At 44.5% G+C, this 21,933-nt stretch overlaps 1 protein-coding gene across 1 annotated transcript in view; it reads left to right on the top strand.

Moving 5' to 3' along the window:
• The first annotated feature begins 550 nt into the window (after window positions 1-550).
• fto (FTO alpha-ketoglutarate dependent dioxygenase) overlaps window positions 551-21,933 on the top strand; it is a 97,981-nt gene continuing 76,598 nt past the window's right edge. The window contains exons 1-3 of the mRNA XM_037247346.1: window positions 551-639; window positions 19,200-19,277; window positions 19,445-20,444. Of these exons, the coding sequence (XP_037103241.1) occupies window positions 598-639; window positions 19,200-19,277; window positions 19,445-20,444 (1,120 nt within the window). The 5' untranslated portion in view covers window positions 551-597. The remainder of the gene's footprint in view (window positions 640-19,199; window positions 19,278-19,444; window positions 20,445-21,933) is intronic.

Here is a 21,933-nt window from a genome sequence, read left to right on the forward strand (position 1 = left end):
CTATCCACTATGAAATTGTGCCATAATCATTTAATGATGTGTCTATCATTATAAACGCAAATTTAATTAATTTCATATTGAAAACCACTACTACTACTGTACTATTATTATGAATAATACATTTAAAATTAATACCCTATTCCCCATCATCATGCGTATTTTACTTTAATACATTTTAATAATATTTATTAGGTGCATTAAGTGAAATGTCAGCTTAGTAAGGATGTTGGTCAGCGTGTTTTTTTATTTTTTATTTTCTATTGTTAGTGGATTTTCACCTGCGCTCTCGCAGGTGATGAGCGTTGAGCATCATCGGGAATGTGCCGAAAATACTTCCGCCTTAAGCACCAATGCATTCTGGGACTTGAAGTTGTCTTTCTTGCGCTTTTGCCTCTTTTTTGCAAAATCCTGCACAAAAGCAATAATATCTCAACAAACGTTAACAGCAGCACACAAACCAAAAATAACCAGGCAAGACTGACGCTTGTGGCATTTTAAGAAAGCTGATAATTGACGCAAACGTAAGCCCTGACGCACTACAAGAACCAGCGTATCCTCGCACGCGAACTCTGACAGCGTCAACACAACTCCAGGAACATGAAAAGATCGGGTGACAGTGAGGGGGAGAAGAGAAGAAAGGTACTGATAGCGTTTAATCTCCATCGTGTCCGGCACATTTCTCACGGCTGCACGCTCGATTAATGTCTAACGCTCCGAATGTGACGCAACTTGCTGCTTTGTGGAGGCTTGCGAGACGCAGGGGCCAGCGCATACCTCACCTTGCCTCTGTGCTTTTTTTTTTTTTTTATTGCTTTTTTTCCCCCACTCTACTTGACGACCCTCACACGCAACGACCATCATCACGAGCCAGCACAACGCGCCGCGTTCAAACGCGTCTCTTTAGAATATCAAGCTAAACGACGCTGGCGTGCAACATCCTTCATCCGCCTCCTCCCTCATCCACCTTTAGGGGGAGAAATGTGACACCAACCTAAGTCAGCTGCAGACAAATTGGCATTAAAACAGAAACAGGGGACAGAAAACAGCCAGAGAAATTGTTATAATGCATAAAAGTAAGTGTGCAGAATGACCAAGGTGATTTGAGAACAAAAGCAACAAGTAAAATGAAAGGTGGCTCGGCATTGACCCGAGAGGAGAGGGAGGCCAGGTGAGTTGTGGTTTATTGCATTAAACACGTTTGGCCCCTTAATACATGTATGATTTTATTTCTGATTTTTGACATCACACAGTCATGGTAGCAAAAGGAGCATTTGGTGTTGGCCCTGCAGTAGAGGGTGATAGTGAATAATTTTCAAAATTATCTTTATTAAAAGAGAACTCATTCAAGCAGTGAGCAATACCATTTGCTATGATGTGTGCTTCATGAATGTAACTTAATCAAAACAGATGTTGTGGTTACCTTTTGCAGAAAAGTGCAGAAGTGTACTTAAGTCAGCAAAAAAAATCTCAAGAAAAAGTTTGACTTTTGACACCCCCCACTTGGACCTGAGTAGCTGTAGCTACCTTGTTCACCTCAGAAAAGCCCATATGCTTGATGACAGCTGCCCACATGTGCCGTTGATGCAAAGACTAATCGTTGACGGCTTCATTTTGCTTAAGCACCATCTGCGAGAGTGATTTTTAGACAGGAATAAATGAATATAGCTCTTATTATAATAAACGTTTAGGACCAACTGCTTCTAGTGTTTGTTTGTACTCATTTCATAAGCAGTAACTTTGTGGTTTCATGAGATGAGACACAAAAGTAACAATAGCCATTAATAGTCTATATTGTCTCTTATCTTCAGACGAGACTCTTTGTCTCTACCCGCATGTGTTTGGATTGTGAAAACTATGTAGGATGCGCTTCCTCCTGTTTTCACCAAAAAAAAGCCACTGGTGGCCAGATGAGCCGTCAGTGTCAGAGCCAGAACTGGTTCCAGCTGGCCCTCAGGCAGACCTTGTGGCTTCGCTTCCTGTCTTTTCTCCTCGAGTGTATTCTCTATCGGGCAGGATGATATTTAATAAGTTGGATATTGTGGTTGCCGTGTGTATTCTTTCCACTGTGAAGTATGCACTACCGTGGCCCCTGTTGGCATTGTGAGTTTGGGAACAAACACACAATGATAGAAAATCCCACCAGACTAGACATCCCGTCTACATTTTTATCAGCGACTTTGAAAATGTTTGCAAGTCATGGCTGCTGTGCGTTCAATATTTAATTTGACAGGTCCAATTTTTTAGACTCATTTATAGGCTGTGTGAAAATCCTTCAAGGAAAATTGGCTTTAAATGTTGCATGGAAGTTGCGTCTCTGGTCTTCCTGTGCGCATCAAATGTGAAGTTAAGCAACCACGTTTGTGTTTTGTCAGCTGTCTATTTCTGGAAGTGTATCTGTAAGCAACGCATTCTGACTTTTGCTGAATTGTGATGTAACAGCGAGCCTGATTTACATAATAACTACAATGAATTCCTTGTCATTATTGCTCTGAGAATGAATGGATGGACTTTGGAATGGGCAAGAGACGTTTGCTAGCATTAGCCTTGGTTAGCATGTTGCTGTGGTGCTTGTTTGGCAGTGGTCTCAACTCTTATTAAACACATTTTATTAAATACACATATTGATATATTATAGTAGGAAGTGTAAAAAGTTAGTTCTACTATACACAGAGTTAAATACTGTTTATCGATATATTATTGTAGAAAGTGTAGAAAGTTAGTTCTACTACACACAGTTAAATATTGTTGAACATTTTACCGTTTGCAGGTAATACACACTCCAAAAATTTAAATTAATTAAAAAATTAAAATCAAAATTAGAAAATTACATAAGAAACAAATTTGTGTTGAGTGAATCTGTACAATAGCCGTAGCAGTGCGTCACTTTGAAGGAACTACAGAAACTAACTTTTCTAAGTTAGCGTTTTTGTTTGACATTTGAATTAAGTAGGACTTGATAAATGATACTTTATCTTTATTGTACATACAAACGTATTGCCCATGTAGTTGCATGGTGAATATTTACTTATTTCGTGTTTCATCATTATTGTCAAGATGGAGATAAAGAGGTTTGACCTCCAATCCTTAACCCGATGTAATGTCATTTTTTTTTGTTAAATGCTAGTTGCCATTCGGGCCCTTGATGACCAGCGTAATGTGCGGTGTCCAAACAGGAAGTGTGTGCATGTACGTGCGTGAGCAGCAGGCTAAGTAATGATCGCACAGGGTCACCAGATGTTCCGAGGTCTGGTCCTCAGCCCGGCTCTCTGCTTAGATCAGCCTCATTGGTTTGCTTGGGTTTGCGGCAGCCTGTTTAGCTTTCCTTTTCTTTTTTTTTTTTCAGTTACCGAACGCTCATTAAAATGGTTTGTGCTTCCCTCGGCACTTCTGCTAAATTAACAACTAGAGAGGTAAAAGCTGATTACGTGGCCGCGCGTCCCGGACACGGTTAATCAATTCTCACCGCGTGCAAAACGCTAGCCGGTGAATTAGTGTAAAGCGAACGATTTACGGCGACTAATGCTGACATCCTGTCATGTCGGACGTGGTGTTTTAGCAAGAGGTGGGGTGGGAGGGGAGTCTGATTCGGCACAATCGGCACTTTTTTGCCTCTCTGTCCACCATTTTTCCCCTCCATCTTGCTCACTCTATTAATGAGCCTGTAATGGAGAAATAGTGTGGGATGGTGACATAAAACAGGGTAGCGCATAAGCTCCCAACAGCGCTAGATTTACACCCCGGCTTTTTGTGCAATGGCAAAAAGGGGAACCCTTCGACACGGGGGGCTTCATCGGACCCCCACCGGTTGAGCGGTGGAAAAGCCAGGCCTCCCGAAAAATACGGCCGTGCCAGATAATGATACCATTACACTAATGGAGCTGGCAAATGAAGGAGAACCTTGATGCCCTACTTTATTACCGGAGGGGGTCGTTTCCTCGCTGCATTCCTAATGGCCCTGAGCACACAGTATTGATCAGGCTATCATGCTGCTAATCCTCCACTGAATTACTTATCGCCTGCAAGGTGTCGATCCGCCGTTATGCCCCGCTCTGGCCTTGCCGCCGGGAGTCCAGCAGGGGACCCACTGGGCTATTTATCCAGTCTTGATTTAGGGCCAAACGGGGATGGTGGTTTGGGAGGTCTTTGGCGGGCGGTGGGCCGGCCAGTTCAATTATCTTCCCCCCCCCCAAAAAAAAATAAAAATAAAAAGAAAGGCAAGCAAATGAAGCTAACAGCTTTCATTTAATTAAGGAGTAGGCAATGATGTGCTTCCTCCCCCTCTTTATGGCCCCGTTGGCTGCTGTGGACCCGTGGAAGCTGCGAGGTTGGGTGTTGTTCTCACTAATTGTGCTGTAAATAAGGATGAGGGTGGCTGCTTTGCACCAGCTCTTCAGTTAGCCTTGATTACAAAGTGCTTTGCATCTATAATGCCACTTCCTGTGGCTGAAACTGTGATGTTTCTAGACTCACACTTGTACTTCGGTTAAAATGTCTCCAAACGATTCCTCGATTATTAAAATACAGCGAGATTAATTTGATCGTCGCTTTGTTGTCGATTGATCGGTTAATTTTGATACCTCTAGTATCAAAATTACTTTGACTACTAAAAACTCCTAACCGTTGTCCTGTGTGGGTCCGTGTCTGTGCAATCTGTTTGGTCTGTGCACACCGAACAATGAACCAGAACCAACATTTGAAAGAGGTGTCAGACCGCTTGCAAATGACCTCAGCAGAGAAGTGGCATCAGAGTTATCCAACTGTCCATTTTTCTACCTTCACTCTCTGGAGTCGAGATGTGGAAAAAAGACGGACGACATTCCGGATCAGTCGGCAGTCAATCAAAGAATTTGTTTTAAACAAACCGCTGCTTATACTGATTAGAGTCACAGTGATCTGGAATCAATCTTTGGACAAAAGAAATTCTGGTTCTGGACTACTTCTTGAGTCTAATTACGTCAGCGACCCATTGGACCGGTTGCCAAGTCAATCGTTTTGTTTTACCCGCACCACACTTGACAAGTGTGGGTGAAGCCTTAGATTCAGTTTCAATTCTGAATGTATCCATTTTTAAGGGAAAATGGACAATTGTGTGGGATTTATAATGGTAACAAGGCAGCCAATGGTGTAGCCCATCGTCATTACAAATGAAAAGAAGGGTCAGGTCAGAAGCCCGGGGTCTGCGACCCGTCATATCCTTGGCTCCTTTACAAGGCCCCAGTGTGCATTAGGAAGCGTGGCATCCTCACATCGGCGGAGCCCTCCTCGCACCTTTGGCCTCGGCTAATCAAAGGCTTTAGCTTAAGGGGGGCATTTAGCCCCTGTTGGCTGGAGCCACTCCACGAGTCATAAAGATGTATTTATAGTTTTCCATCTGCAACAACCCAGAGTTATTGATCTAGATATTCAGTCATTTCTTTCAGCGCGAGCCATCAATATTGTGCAAACATCCGTCCATACGAGGGTTGACCTCAGACCCCCCCCCCCTCATTCCCTAGGCCCCCCAGCTTCTATTTCCCCCGTCGCCCCATTGGAGTTCAATGATATACTATTCTGAAAAGTAAAATCAATGAATGAATATGAAGTTTTGGTGATATAATATAGCGCAAGCCCGAGCCCTCGGGTCTTTCATTGATCGGTGAGCGTTGATTAGTCTGCAGCTCATGTTTCCCGCAACGTGATTTTTACCTTGTCCTGCTCAGTTTGATCCTTTTTTTTTGCGACAGAAGTTAACAGATCGAGTTGATTAGTCAAGCCTGGCGGGTGTCATTTCGCCGCCACCACTAAAACCAGGACGGCATTTTGTCGTTGGGTGTAAGGTCGTCATATCTTTTGTCAGGTCGTGCTAATCAGTCGTAAGCGGCAATGGAGGCGGGGATCATCGTGACATTTAGAAATACGTGAGACAATTCCAGAGAATAAAAGGAGCCACTAAGTTGGCGTTTATGAGGCGTGTGATGAGTCGCCGCCGATGACTTCCTGTTATCAACTATAAAGGGTCAGGAATAGCTTCTCGTGCTCGACGTGGGAAATCATGCACGACGTTCCCTCATCTCCTGCCACTTCCCCCCCCCCCTTTTCCTTTTAATGCAGCTTCTCCATGTTGGATGCGTAACATTTCAAAGGTTTCGTGATGACTACATTTGGTTTGCATCTGGAGAGATAATAATCAGCTTTTAAAGGCCCATCTGCATTGTCTTGTGAAGACGCTCTGCCACCGTCTCCCATATGTGCTTTTGAGGCTCTGTGATCAAACTACACTCTTAAATGGAAAATCAGATACCCCTGTGCAGGGTTTTTTGTTGTTTGGAGTGGTTTTGCCTTGGTGAGATGTCACAGTAAATCAAAGTGGCATCTGCCAGCAGTGATTTCGCATAGCCGGGATGTAAACTCCAGACAGCGTTTGACTACATTCACTTGATCAACTCTTGATTTTTAAACAATAATTTGATTGGAATGGGAGAGCTCTGAATGTGCTAAAATCCCATTTTTTTATTTTTTTCAGTGTCAAGGAAATGCATGATGTACAGTCATACTAAAATTTTACATTTTCTTTAGTATGACTTTATTTTTACATTTTATTCGCATATTGCAGTATTTTGTAGAATTCTGGAGCTGCTGAAGAACGAGACGTCTCTTACTAAATTTCTTCCCTGAATTACGGCAAACTATGTGTTAAACCTTACGAAGAAGCAGTCATGTGCATAGTGTACCTTCACCTCCCGGATGGTTTCCTCCCAAAGCAGCAGTCAGTCCGATTATCTAAACAGCCCTTGACAGCTTTTGTGTCTGACAGCCCCTGCCGAGCACCTCCTAATGGTGTTGAGACATTAGCCACACATGTCAGAGTGTTGGCAAACAAGGCGGCGACGGGGCTCCGGCAAACCGGCCGACCAGATCAGCAGTCACGTTCAATGAGATTACGTCCAACGTGACCCGCCGGCGTCGGGGTTCATCTGTCATGCGCGTGTCCCATCACCGCAGAGACACTGAATAATCAGTCCAATCAATAGATGGCGGTGGCTCATTGGGCCGCTGCTGAATAAACATGGAAGTGACCCGCTCACCTCCTACAAAGAGGCAAGAGCCTCCGGGGGGTTCATTAGCTCTCCGAGGCTATGATCCTCCTCAGACGTTACTTTCCATTTCTGTTGGTGTGCCAATCTGACGCCGCAGTTTTGACATACGTACGTAATTGCGAGCCGTGTGTTTGGACGGATCTTCCAATGCGTCATTCTCCGTCTATATTTACCGTTGGACCAAAGCTCATTCAAAAACCGCATGTGTTAGCAAAGACACCCTCTTACTTTCACCGTTATTTTCCTTTCTAATGACTCACCTTTCCAATAAAATCCACACTGCTACGGAGATGCCCGACATGTGGTTTTAATGAAAAACCCGAGACCTTGATTGTCAAACGCCGCAGGAGTTCATGTTCACGAGGCTGCGTAAATAGGAACTGTTAATTTGTACATCATAACCTGTCGTCCATAAACGTGAGCATTGAAAGCCTATTAAAATACCTGACGTTAGACTCGTCCCAGATGTAATTCTGGGCATGTTTCTTAGTTGAGGCCTGGTTCATCGGTAGAATTAGCTTAGCGTGTACTTGTTTAAAAGCCAATAAGGAGCACTGTGATAGACGAGGTGAAGTTTGCCTTTCGCTACAAGTCCGCTTTGAAAGGGTTTCGCTCTCTGTGATAGATGAATTTTAAATAAGGAAAAACAAACATTCTCGCTAGCTAGCTACAATAGCTCTATTTAGCTAACCTTCTAAGGCTAACTTGTTTCTAATACCTGACGCAAATCACATTTTTAATTTGTCATTAACATTAAGAGCGGCTAACTTCTTTTTTTAGTTGGAATGTTAAAATATTACTTATGATTCTTAAATATTAGCCTGTTTCTTTAAATTTTCCTTTTCTCCTTTTCAGCATTTTAGAAAGTCCCTTCCTTCTCCATTCAGTCGATCTCGTTGCATGTCTGAGTAATTCTTCATCTCGACTTGCCCACTGTATGTTTTTTTTTTTTTCTTTTCCCCTTCATCAGCTTAAGTTCTCCTTGCATATGCGCAGGAGCTGGTGACAACTTGACTGGCACGCTGTCAAAGAAAGGTGCTGCCTTTCCAATGGCGGAGCATCGGATTGGCCCTTCTCTTTGAGCTTGCGTGCGTGTGTATGAGCGTGAGAGAGAAAGCGGGGGGGTTGTCAGGACTTGACCGGCACGCTTTGCATGTTCTTCTTGAGACAGGTGCTCCTGGGTGAGCACTGGTGCATGACAGTTGCCTTTCATCGCTGTCTTCTCTACACTTAACCCTCTGACCACCCCCGCCTTACTTCTTCCTCCTCCTTCTCTTTGCCTGACCTCCTTTCATGGCACTTCCCTCGGCCCGTCCTGAGTGATGGGCCGCTAAGGTTGGCTGGTGGGCGGCCGGGGGCGCTCTCTGTGTGGTTTGGTGCACCCGGCGAGGCGCCAACACTGTCAGCCCGACCTCACATAGACACAAAACACCCACAAGTTTTTTTTATTTTGCTCAACCGTCCGTAATTCCGTCCACCGGCGCTGTCAAGCACTTGATCAAACGTGCATAAACGATGAGTTCCCCTCCCTTTCTCCCCCTCCCTGTTATAATAGAGGCAGATTCTTTTTCTTGGGTTCTGTTTATTCAGATGAGGCTGACTTGAGAGGGGGGCAAACGGGTCACATCCACTTGCCTGGTTCAAGCGCTTCTGAATTGAGGCTTGTCTCCAGCTGGTTGGAGAGAGAAGAGAAACACAAGTATGGCCAATTTGTGTGTGTTTGTGTGTGCATGCGTGTGTGTGTGGTAAGGGTTCACTCGTCAACCCCTGTGTCATGCTTGTGTCAGCCCCGTTTATGTAGAGGGCACCATATTTGGTTTGTCACGGAACTTTTTGAAGAGGAGTCGCTGTAGCACTCTGGCGGCCTAGCCTCCTGAAATTAGTTGCTTTATGTTATGAATATTGACTTTTTAATTGCTTGTACACTGAGGACTGGATCTCTGGAGTGTCTACTTACTCATCAATTGTGAAATGAAGTCAATCTGTTTTTATAGGCCATTTTCTGTGAATGTGTCTGCAAGCAAGCAGTTCTGCTTGAGTTTAGTCAGTTTCTTTTTTTTTACCAATGCTCCTCTCCCCCGCAACAACAAAGTTTTACACGTATATTTCATCCGACACTAAGTGGGAGCCGCATCCGTCGACGTTTAATAGTTGTTCTACTTGTTGATGAGAGTGTCAGCGACGGCGCACGCCAGGAGCTTAATCCAACAACGGCGCCTCACCGTTCTCCCCCGTTATCTTACCGACGAGTGGACCGCTTTGTCGCAGTCTTTGTCGCGCATTGTGACGTATGAGATGGACTCAACGTAAACGCGGTGACAGGCTAGTGTCTCGCATGAGTGACAGCGCGGCAGGATTGGGCTAATCTGAGCGACTGACTGTCCCCGTAACCGGTACGGAGTAGTCAGCTTCGGCGGAGTTATCAGTGTTTGTAAGTCCTTCTGCTACGCTGGGATGACAATAGGGATTAGTGCCAAGGTTCTTTAAACATTTTTTTTTCTTATTTTATATTTGGGAGGAGGGAAGCCACCCCCCCTCTTCTTATCGTGGTCTCTGCAGGATGCTGCTGCTGCGAGTTTTTCCTTGACTGTCAATTAAAGTGGGGATCATTAACTTCAAGGGTATAAATGTTCTAACACTGGTATTACGTTGGGAAGCTAAGTCGCTGACAGATGTTCCAACTTTAATTCTCTGCTTGTTTTTTTTTTGTCCTTTAATTAATTTATGTATCGCTTCTCTGGGCTTTTAAATATTCCTCTCCCCCTGCCTGCTCTTTTGTTAGCCTGTAATCTCGCTCGCCGCGCTCGTCACAAAGACGATTGGGCCTCGCCGGTGTTTCACACGTGGTTCAATCGGCTAATGTATTCATTAGTTGCAGAAAACTGAAAGGTAAACAGTAGCTGTGTTTGTGTGTGTTCGCGTGTGTGTGGTAGCCTGAAGGGAGGATGAAATAAAAGCATGTTTGCCTCTCCTGGTTCTCCATCAGGAGGACCAGACTACTTAAGAGTGGCACTTGATGAAAACAAAACAGCTTGTATCTTTGTACATGGTGTTTTTTTTGTTGTTATTGTGTTGCGTGGAGGTAAACAAAAGAAGTGTGCTACTTTTGGGAGTTTGACGCACGAGTGGCTGGCAGTTGCGGGCTGGGATATATTTGTATTTTTTTCGACTATGATTCAAAGTGTGAGCGACAGCACACAGTCGGTAGCGGGCAGCCTCCTCGCCGAAGAAGCAAACAAACGAGGCGATGCTAGCGGGAAGCGGAAGAGACGGCTAATGGGCAAACTCTTCATCCACCGACGTCACCCTCCCCGTTTCTCCCGTGACAGCTCCTTTCCTTTGTTCTCAACCCGTGGCGGCCCACTCTCTGCCTAGGGATCGGTGACAAGTTTTAGCGGGATGATCAAATGCAACGGTGACACCTGATTAGGCTATAGCTCGTGTTTACAGTCGCCCACCCCCCCTCTCGCCGCTTCTTCCTCGTCCTTATCCCTCCTTCTTAGACAACAAGGGAGACTTCACCTTGACTAATTAAATTTGCACCTGCAATGCCAGCTGTGACAGCCACTGGAGGGCTGCATGTATTTATGTCACTCCATACATACTTCCTGTGACGCTCATGGGGGTTGACTGCACACTGGTGTGGGTTTCTCCAATAGCCGTCTTTATTGTGTCTTGTGTTTGCCGTGATTTGGGGCAAAAAAAAAGGGTAGTACAGTACAGGGGTGACGGTGTTGTCGGAAATTGGGAGCAACGATAGGGGGCACTGTTGAGCAGCATGGTGGAAGAAAAATGGGAGTATATCAATATTTCCGATTCCCTGCTTTACTCGTTTTACGGGAGAACGTTGACCTATGGAATTAATTTGTTGTTTGGCCGAGATCATAACTTCATGTACTTGAAATGAATGAGAGAGAATGCCCAGTTGCTCTTCATCAAATTCCATATGTACGTAACCAACCAATCATATGATTGGTTTATTTGATGAATAAAATATTTTATGGCAACTTTGAGCACACGTAGTTACGTCAATAGCCATATATTTTTTTGAAATGCCAATAGTGATCCATTCAATCTGTATACCCGTGTTATTCCCTCGATCGCTCAGTTTATTAAAGCAATGCAATTTGGGCTGTTGTTGCCAAACACTCATCTCTTCTTGCTGACAATAACAAATGCGCAATTGAGTTTTATGGCTTGTGATGTCTTTGAACCCAGCAGTTAAAAAGAATGTGTCTTCCTCTCACTCCGAGCCTGCCATTTGATCATTCATTAACATGTGCACAGACTCTGCTTGTGGATACATGATCCAGTGCATGTGTGTGTGCATCTATCTAAATCCAGGTTGCAAGTGTATAAAGGCCACCCGTCGAAGTGAGCGGGACATCAGTCACTATGTAGCTGGAGACAGGACTGGGTAATTTGTGGCTTCTTTCACCCATCCGCCCCCCTCAACCCACATCCTGCCTCAAATTGACCGGGCCCGACTGCTGGTCATGCTGTATTACACGGGTTAGATGGAGTAATTATTTCTAGGCCACTGACTACAAGCAAGATTAATAGTTTTTGAAACGTCCATAATGGAGGGCTGACCCGTCGTGACATAAGCATTATTTCAAGCTCACCTCCACTCTCATCCCTCTCACCTTTGGGCACCGACCTAGTCTGATTTATACCTGGGCTAATGACCAGGGTGGGGGTCCAGTGGGCCCCACCCTAACGGTTTTACAGTCACCCTAACAGAGCATTGATTTCATGTGTCAGAAAAAAGCCATCTTGATAATTTTGTTGATAGGAAACAGTCCAGTGTTACTCGGCGGACTATTGTCGTTTTAAGCAGGGATTTGCATTGCTGGAATCGGTATTGATGTAGAATGGTACACAAAGGGGAACTTTATCGGTGTCTATCAAAGAGCGCTTTGCCGACCTGTGTGAATGGTCCAGAAACAGAATGGTGGTGTTGACGTCAATTCACAATTTCTCCGACTTTAAAATTGAACTCAAATTGTAAAGACCACTGTGCATAAAGGAAGTTAAGTTTTAGGATTGACCCCACCCCTTTTTGTTAAAATTGTCGCAATCAGTATCTGTACATCATCTTAAGTTCATTGTGATTACTTTTACCATCTTATCTTGCGAAAGCCACCAGCCTCTTTATGAGCCAAACTAAGATAAGCACAGCTATTAAAAATACTGTATTGTTAAATCCTTTACATTTTTGCTATCGTTTCGGTTAATGAACCAGTAAATGCTGCCGACTTGTGTTTCTAATTATCCACATCCTCGAATTCCACCATCTGTCCCTGTGTCTTACTTGGTCTTGCCCCAACCCTGATGCGCTTGGTTAGAGTTTTATAGCCAATCGCAGAAGATCCAAAGTTGACACTAGGTGGCACTTGGACATCATTCTATCACATGCCCCCTCCTTTGCCCCCACCCTTTGCTCCACTCTATCTCTTAAGTACACCTCACATGTCAATGTGTTTTATTTTTATTGGACGGAGGGCAGTGTGTAATGCATTCACCTCCGTTCCTGCCAGCTGTTAAATGCCCCAGAACATGGTCTGGCCAGGCTCCGCCCCGTTAACCCCTCTGATTGGCTGTAATAATTAGCAGAAGTGAACAGTAACCGAACCTTTCGGCGAGGGACAGCAAGAGACTCGTTGATTTCGTACGTGACTGAAAACCCGGCGTGGCCGCGAGTCTGCCGGACCCGAGCGTTCATTTTAGGCTTTAATATTAACTCTCAACTTAAACGCATGCATGCAGCGCGCCACCAGCAATTACATTTTCAAATGGCTGGGTTTGTAAACCTCTAGCGTGTTAATCTGTCACTATTCAAGCTACTGGGAAAGAGTGAAAAGAGGATTAAGCCATTCAATTCCTGGTAGAATATTTCCCTTTGTTCGGAATGAGTGAAGGAAAAATAAATAAAGAAACCAAGTGGCTTGTCAAGCAAAACGAGCGGCCGGCAGTCTGCTCCGACTTCGCCATGATAATGCCATTATGGAAATCATAGCCGCTTCTGGATTCCAGGAAGACTGGGTGACAGTCATGTAAACGGTCACAAACGATCCCAGTTGTTGATTCGGTATTAATCTTAGGTCACATGATAATGCCGGTCTATCTGGGTCAAATGGATACATGAGATTGAATCAGACCTGTCCTAGATGTTCAGTCTGGCTTTTGTTATAAGGCCTATGTTTTTTCTTCTTCCTAATGGCTTAGGTGATTGTCAGCAGCTGCTTTAACTCGGTAATCATTCCGCAATAAAAAAAATACAACAGCGAGGGGCTCATCATAATAAATAATTCAAGAGTTTGTCCTAGTTGTCCGCGAGAAACAGGATATCAATGATAGCAGAGCAGCTTGTCACAGTTTGAAAGATAAGCAGCTCAAATATGTTCTCAGGCAAATTAAAGGAGACCGGCTCCATCTTTAATATACTGTATTTTGTATGATCTTCTGATATATTTGCCTCCAAAATGACTCCTTAAGGATGATTTCTAACTTGAAGTCTTGGAATCTTTTGTCAGACAACACTGAATCAAATCTGGTGTTTTGCATAAGAATACAAAAGACTGCACGATAATTTTTCCAGTTGTCAACCGATCCGGTGCAGTCTTAGCCATGCATTTACCCTTGACTTCCAACCTCTCTTGGTCGGATTGCACATTATCTTTATCCGAGATGAGGGTACTTGACTTCCGGAGTGTCACAGAGAGATCTAATATGGAGCCAAAAGGCCAGAGCGACTGAAAATCATTGTCATTTGAAGAGGTTGCTTGTCACATGATGGGTTTGATCAGGCAGCGCCGCAGTACACAAAGCTGGGTCTTTGCACTGTCTAACAGTGGTACTGGATTAGAGACACAAGCCACTTCGGCTGTGATCAGTCACTCAGACCTAGAGACACATGAGGGGACTGAAATCCTGCTTGCGTGCTTCATCCACGTCTTGTTCCGGCGAACCTCGTATGGAAATTAACAACGTAAATGCTGACAGTTGATTGTCAAAGACGGTAAACTGCCGGTCTTTGGCATTTTTAGATATCTTGAAAGGTCGGTACAGACAGTAGCGCCTTTGTTACTGTAGGACCCAAAGCGCTACAGTCTGTATCGACCCTTCAAGAGTTTAATTTTTTAGTTGATCTGAACAAAAACAATCAGGTGCCAAGGTTTTGGTTTTGGGAGTTAGCCAGGCTGCTGTTCGCAATGAACAAACCCAATCTGATATCAGATATTAGTCAAAATAGAGCTGTCAATTACGGATTTCCTGTACTTTTACTGAAATTACTTCTACAAAATGCTGCAAGTGACAACATGTAATCTTCACACATTGAACCTGACTCCCAAACCTCAGCTAGCCACTCAATCACCGAGCTTCCCTGGACAGTTCATTGTGTAAGTGCTATGTCAGACTCCAGAGCCTCTAAACGCACCACCTGCTCATTGTTTTCCTCACCGCCCAATTGAGGTGGCCAAACCTGGGCAGTTGAGAAGGTGAGCTTTGGATTTGGTGACCTCAGGCCTCTGGTTCTTAGATCTGTCCTTGACACAGTCTTTGGAGGACACCTGTCACCCTTGCTGCAAAGCCTACATCTCGCCGCAGCCAATTCAACCCACCCCCCTGGGCCCGGGCTCCACTTTGCACAACCATATTGATTTTTTTTGGGGAGGCTGGTGAGAGCGGGAGGGAGGAACTGAGGGAGCTCTCTAAAGGACTGACTTCTCCTTGACACCCCTAGGCGCGACAGCCCTGCTAGAACAACTCTGGTCCCTCGCTGAAAACGGCTAATCACAGTCAATCAACTCTCCTTTTTTCTATCCCATTTCTCCCTCACTGCTCTCCGCCCGACATCACCCCCTATCCATGGTTACCGCCTGAATACCAAGGGACTGTCTGCATTAAAAACGTCCATTCCACATGGAAAACAGCTGACCTCATGAAAGCATGCTGTAATTCGAAGGTGAAAACTAAAAAGCTTTTACCAAGATCGACATAATCCTAATGGAAAGATTACGGCTTTGCTCAACAGTAACAGTTAGACCAAAGCAGATACCAGACATGGAGTCACTGTTAGGGAAGTCCTAGAAGCAGCTCTTGTGGCCACACTTTTATGAGTTTGGATCCTTTTGATTTGTTGAAGTATCAATATCTTCAAAATGCATTGTTAAAGAACATTTTTTTCCAGCTATCCCGACGGAACTGGAAGTATCCTGGGATGTCAATAAGTCGTAAAAAGGCTGAAGAAGAATGCAAGGATGTTTAATGTTAATGGAGCAGTAATGAGTGTTGGCTGTAGTATGGGTGACCTTTTTTCAAACTGGAGTGGCCTCTGTACTTCCAGTACAGTGTGAGGTTCCATGAGTGGGAATCTAATTAATGGCCGGCAGTGGTCCCTCCCTCTCCTGCTGGTCCGGTAATGTGCGCAGATTGGTGTTATAAACAGGGTGTGGAATGTCTGCCCAATGTTGGCCTGGAAAGATTGGCCGTCTTGTTCAGGGAGATGGATGGAAATGTTCTAATATTAATGTTCCCCCCGCAGACGTGTGGAATGATCTACGTGCCCGCCGTCGGTTAACAACAATTAACAGTCAGTCGGCATACCAGAGCATTTGTCACTATGAACCTGTGCTCCCCCTGTTCATAACTGAATTTAGAAATGATTAACCACACTTCTGTCTTGATATGAGAGCATTGATTAACTTTGAAAGGTAGACAGTGGCGACACTAGACGATACAATGAGGGTGTGCTGTTCCTACTATACACTCCTTGGCCTCGCAGGGGCAGTGTAGTGCTTGCATGCAGATAGCGGAATGTCTTAAGCGAAGACCAGAAGAAGGTCATTATTTTTACAGTAAGATACAAATGCTAATTGCTGCATTCCAACTACTTCTTCACAACCAATCTCTTTGTTTAAAATTGAAAATAGAAAAAAACTAGAACCAATCCATCTGACCAGCCTCGCGCACTGGCAATCTCATTCATATTCATAAGATGGTCCTGGTCTGGGTTATACAGAAAGTTAGTTACATATTACAAGCCATGGGGTCAACACCACCACATTCCAGTGAGTCATTTATTGCCAAGTTACCCATCACACCAAGCTCCAAACTACTTGCCAGGAATTTTATAGCCGAAAGGTTGCATACAGGATTGTTTACAATCAACGGTGTGTGTATTTTGGTGCTTCATCTTCAAGTCTGTAGTCCAGAACTACTACTGGGGGTACAGTCTTTGTGAGGACTTTGTACTGATGTGTGGTCTGTGTCTGTTTGTTGGTACTTGAGTGTGAAAGCCCCATGTTTCTATGTTAAGCAGGTTCTAAAACGTCTTAGGTCATGCCCTAGCTTCTAAACAGCAGACTAAATGGACGCCCTTCATCAAACATTTGCAGCTCCGCAAATGTTTAATCCTACTCAAAATTCAGTTGGGTATCCGTTGCAGCAGTGACAAACTAGAGCTCACGTTTATTTGTAGTTTCAGGGATTGTTTTGATCGTATCTTGGCTCTCTGTCATATGGGTACATGTTTTTTTACTGCTTAAAGCAATCGTAAAACTATAGTTTACTGTATTTGATGTATAGGTCAAAATCTTTAGTAACATTCCAAAATCATGCGTGTTTGGTAGATTGGACTTCGACTGTAGAGGTGGGATGGACCCCCCCAATCTCCATGTACCATTTTATAGCCCCTCATTGATTTCTAAGTTCAAATGTGTAATCAAAGCTTCTAGAGATTTTCGTCACGCACACAAAAATGCGTGCAGATGGTGAATGGCCACTGACCTTCTCTGTTCTCTGAGTTGCTTCACACGGGCTGGCTACATTCTGCGATCCAGTGCCAAATGGACCCGGGAGGAAGTGCCTTTGATGCGAACGGGCAGCCCCTCTGATTCATTCTTCACTTTTACAGCTCACTTGTCAAAACTGTTGATTCGCCGTCACTTTTGCACAAGATGAGTGCTTTCTGAAACGGGTGCCACACAAGCACCAATGGTGTGCTGTCCAAACAGTGTGCTGTCCTTTATGCGGCTGTCTCACCTCACAAGCTTTCTTTAGATGTGTTGAGGGTCCACAGTGACATCATCCCTTGGTTTCAGAATTTGTCTTCTGTCTTATATACTGAGAGGTATTTGGACAACAAGGTAGAGCTGGAGTTGAGTAAGGGCTAGCTAGCGCCAAAACCTACAAGTCATAAACCCAATATCATGCTATATTGAAGGATTTATTCCACGCAAATATTTTGTTCCTGGTTTTTCGTTTATTGCCGTGATTTTGGTACATTTCTAGCTGTTATCAAAATGGTTACAAAAACGGTCTGATGAAAACATTTTGTGATCTAGGAAACATTTCACTCTTGAGTAGAATAGTAGAACTTTGCTAATGCTATTAAGCTATTTGATAGAGTATTCTACCTGTCGCACTAAAGCAGGAGTAATGAATAGTGTGTCTATTCTACTCAGAAAGTCTTCCACCATGTATCTACAGTTCACGATGTATTAGTTAGATGAGATTGACTTGTCCTTCTTTTAGAAAGCACACAACATCCCGTGTGTTCAACCGTACCCGCAACTTAGACTCCAAAGGCTTTTTATCCTTTAAAGAGGCCGAGCTATCTGGCTATTCTCAGCCGCCCATGCCAAAAAACGGACATTAATCTACTCTGAGAGCTTTGAAGAAAGTGTCCACTTATATGTCACAGATGGGGGAAATGTATTAAATTAATAAATAAACGGTACAAAATGTGATATCTCATGGGCTAGGATCAAAGCAAACCAATTGAGTCCTATTCTACCTAATATGTTTTTCTATGATAAACAGTCCGGCTGAAGGGATAATCCTATCAAGCAAGTGAGGGATTAAAAAAGGACGGAGAGAAAAAAAATCTGATATATCACTCAGCACAGAGACGGTTGGCATGGCTACCGTGAAGCATTATTATTGGATTGGTAATCTCGCTTCTTGGGTCCTTTTTTTGTGTGTGATTTTCCTTTCACAATCGGGTGCTTACACCAAGACGGTGCAGACAGACATGCTGGTTCTTTGGTCTGGAGTCCATCCAGTGGCAACTTCTTTCTTTTGCGTGGAATTTCTGAGCAGCTTGATGTATTTGACGCATGCGTGACAGCCGCGCTTGTGTGCGATCGGGGTTGAGGCATTGCATCGTCCTGACCGCATGTTACTTCGAAGTCATGGAATGAAAGCACACTTTGGTGCCTCTGTACACATTTCAGAGTGAAGCTATATGTGCGTACAGTATATATGTGTGTGTGTATACACAGGCTTGATATAGTCAGCTTCTGTCAGAGGGCGGAATATGAGACAGACGAATGCGTGTCAAGTTGTCAGTTGTCTTCCAACCGGCTTTTGAACGTACTTCGGCCATGCATGTTTTTTGTTTTTTTTCAAGAATCAAATCTTTGGATTACTTTTTTTTCCCTCGGCCTGCACACTCGTGTGCATCCTTTAAGAAAACTGTCAGCATGCGTTGTGTTGTTCAACCGTAAAGGTGAATCCACCATGCTGTTAAAAATATTCTCTTTTACCTGAGTATTTTTTTTTTTTGCCCATACCAGGTCAGACGAAATGTGGAGTACAAGTAAATGCCTGTGAAAAATGTTTTTTTCTGAAACTACTTCCAAGGCCCCTGAGATTGATGGGTAAGCCTTTCATGTATGGCCCTCTAAAGATGTTAAAATCCAGATGAGCTCTGAACCAAACTATGAACAAATCATATACAAACGTACATATTTTTTCATCCCAGTCGCCATTGGATTTATGGGTAACGAGTGGAATGCGAACCAATGAATGATAGTTTAGGTCTCCGAACTGGTTGGTGTTTTTTTTCTGTAGGTTTATTCGAAAAATGTTCGAGGGAGCCCCACTGGCAAGCCTTCGCTAAATCATAAAAATTTGATGCAAATAAAAATGAATGATGGCAAGTTTGTGTTACGATGTTGGTTATTTTTTTAAGGAAACAGTTATTCTTTTTTTGTTTCTGTCTTTCAAGCTCAAAAACTCAAAATTTAGCCAAAGACTAGACTTCTTACTTTCTATTAGCAGTGCTATGATGTAGCTACCGACTTGTAGCTAACGCATCGCCTTTTTGTTTTACAGAAGAGGAGGTTATTACAGGAGTTGGGAGACCAAAAGATTCCCTTTAGAGGACCTTCTGATAAGGGCTTTAAGGAACTGGTGAGTCAACAATATTGGTTTCTTAGTTTTTAAAGTTTCTACCAATTATAATGACTTTTGAAGAGACATTTTGTCTTAACTTTAGACTGAATCGTATTGAGTTTAAAATTTTTTTTTTTTGGTTAGAGATAAGATGGACATTAAGCTTATCTGATATTCTTTCTCAGTGGGACACCAGTTACTCCGGCCTGGTTCTGAAGAGAGCCTGCTCGTTGCCAGCCGAGCTCCACTGCAGAGTCCAGGCCGCTCTGCTCACCTTGCGCAAGAAGGGCTGCCTCTTGAGAGATCTGGTCCGTGTCCGTGACCGGGACGTCTTCACGTCTGTGTCACGTGCTCTGCTGGGTGAGCCGGGCCATACCTACCGCTACCTGGACACTAGGCTCTTTGCCATCCCCTGGCACAATGAGGACACTGAGGTTAAAGGGCAAAACTGTTGCGACCCAGGTCTGAGGGCAGCTTGCAAAGCCTTGTGGGAGCTCAATAGCTTCTTCTGCTTGGACGTGTCTCACCTGAAAGAAGAAGACAGGATAGCCCAAATTGCAAATGTGGTTCAGGAGACAGTGGCCAAGGCAAGCGATGAGGCTGATGTGGAGTCCAAACACAGCGAGGACTCCAGGAACAGTGAAGGAGGCGACTCGGACTTTAGGCAAAGCGAGGAAGGGGATACGGAATCCAAGCACAGCGAGGAATGGGACGTGGAGTCCAAACACAGTGATGAAGGTTGTTCGACATCAAAAAGGGATAGTGATTGGGAGACGGTGTCCAAAAACAGTAGTGAGGAGGGAGAATCCTCCCAGGGCAAAGTGACCGATTCCGGGTTGGAGCACAGTGAAGGAAAATGTCCCACCTTGGCGCTAAAGACTGCCGATGTCTCGCCAACAGAAGAGCTTCATGTGGCTCATCTAAAACACAGTCTCTCAGATTACCACATTGAGGATAAGGTGGCACCAGAAAGTGCTTCTGAGCCCGACCTGACGCAGGGATTCACCAAATCAGTCAAGTTCAACGTCACCTTACTCAACTACATGGACCCGGCAATCATGAGCCACCTCAAAGAGGAACCCTATTACGGCATGGGGAAAATGGCTGTAGGGTGGCACCATGACGAGAACCTCATCACTCATTCACCGGTGGCTGTTTACACCTACAGTTGCCACGACAACAAAGGTAAGTGTCACTGTGTTCTAATTAGACAGGACACTTTAATCTACATCCCATCGCAGCGGCGATGAGATCCATCGCAACAATAACCCGTCAACTTATCTGCGTCACTTTGAAGTGGATCTAAACTTACGTGTTGTGGCACCGGCAGCGTCTGTAGACGCGGGCCTCCGGCGCGCAGCCAGCATCAGATTCATCTGTGTGATAGTGTCAGGGCACGAGTAAATGTCATCGGAAGCTCGCTGCTGACAGCCTTATCGCGAGATCACAGCCATCGGTATCTAAATTCAATAGCGAAGCCTTAACAAACGGGCCTTATCACACACGCCGCATCTCATCTAAATCATTTCCCCGAGAAATGATCAATGCGCAATTATCTGATAGGGAATAATGAACCTCGCTTTGATAAGTGTTTCTCAACTGTACTGGATGGATAAAAACGTATCTTTTGAACCAGGAGCTGATAGTATTCGCTGATTTGACAAGAGAAGTTTGCTTTCTAGAGCACACGCAAAACAAATTGCAGATGAGCAAGGGCGGTCATGGTGAATACTCTGTCTTGTTTTCTGACAAAGTAGGTACAACACCAAAAATTGTCACAGTAGATTGTCACGGTATTTAAAGAAGGGTTCCCGGTTTTGCAGCACTTCAAATCCTACAGCTGGAGATACAGATGTGTAAGCAAACTCCAGTCGATCAGGTGCGACGTCAAACACGGTCCACAGCTGCTTTTCCTTCACTGGAGTGTCATAAGCAGGAACACCTGCTGGAGCGTTCCGCTTCAACCATTTGCCACGGGCCATTTCCATTTAGACCTTCAAAACGTTGCAGCCTAACACCTCGCCGCACTTTGCAGCTGCATCTCGTCCAGGCTGCTGAGACCAGAGTGTGACCGGAGCTTTATTCCGGTGGTTGACTCGGAGTGTTCCCAGGACCAAGATGCAGCATAAGGCTTCTCGGTGTTCAGACGGCCGCTCGCCTAAGGGAACCCGTACTACAGCCGGAGATCCAAAGGAATCTTGCCGTAGCTGTGTTTTAACCCGCACAGAGGCGGATATTCCACCATCGCTAAGGCCTTGGGGAATTCTGTCATCACCCGGCTCTCAGAGCACAATGGCGGGAAATTAAGTTACTATTTATCCGTGCTGAGCAAAAAGGAAAAGGCAGCTGCGGGGCAAAGAGGCCCGAAAAGACTTTAGTATCGATTTGTGCTGAAGGGTGCTGGCCAGCCAGGTTAAATCTTATTTTCTGAGCAGGCCGTCGTAAGAACAGCGAGTAGAGGGGAGAACAGTGAAGGTGCTTATCGTGAACGGAAACGGGAACATCATGGCCTAGCCGCTATCCAATAAGACTCATTGCACAACATCCAGCCCAGGCTTTTAGCCATTGCATGTCCTAATAGCGTAACGATCTTGTGCAGACAGCCGAGATCAACCCACAAAACTGTGCCTACTTTGTCAACACAGCGTATTGTGCTTGAGTTTTATAGCTATCA

The sequence above is a fragment of the Syngnathus acus genome, chromosome 3, assembly GCF_901709675.1.
Source record: "Syngnathus acus chromosome 3, fSynAcu1.2, whole genome shotgun sequence".
NCBI classification, from domain to species: domain Eukaryota; kingdom Metazoa; phylum Chordata; class Actinopteri; order Syngnathiformes; family Syngnathidae; genus Syngnathus; species Syngnathus acus.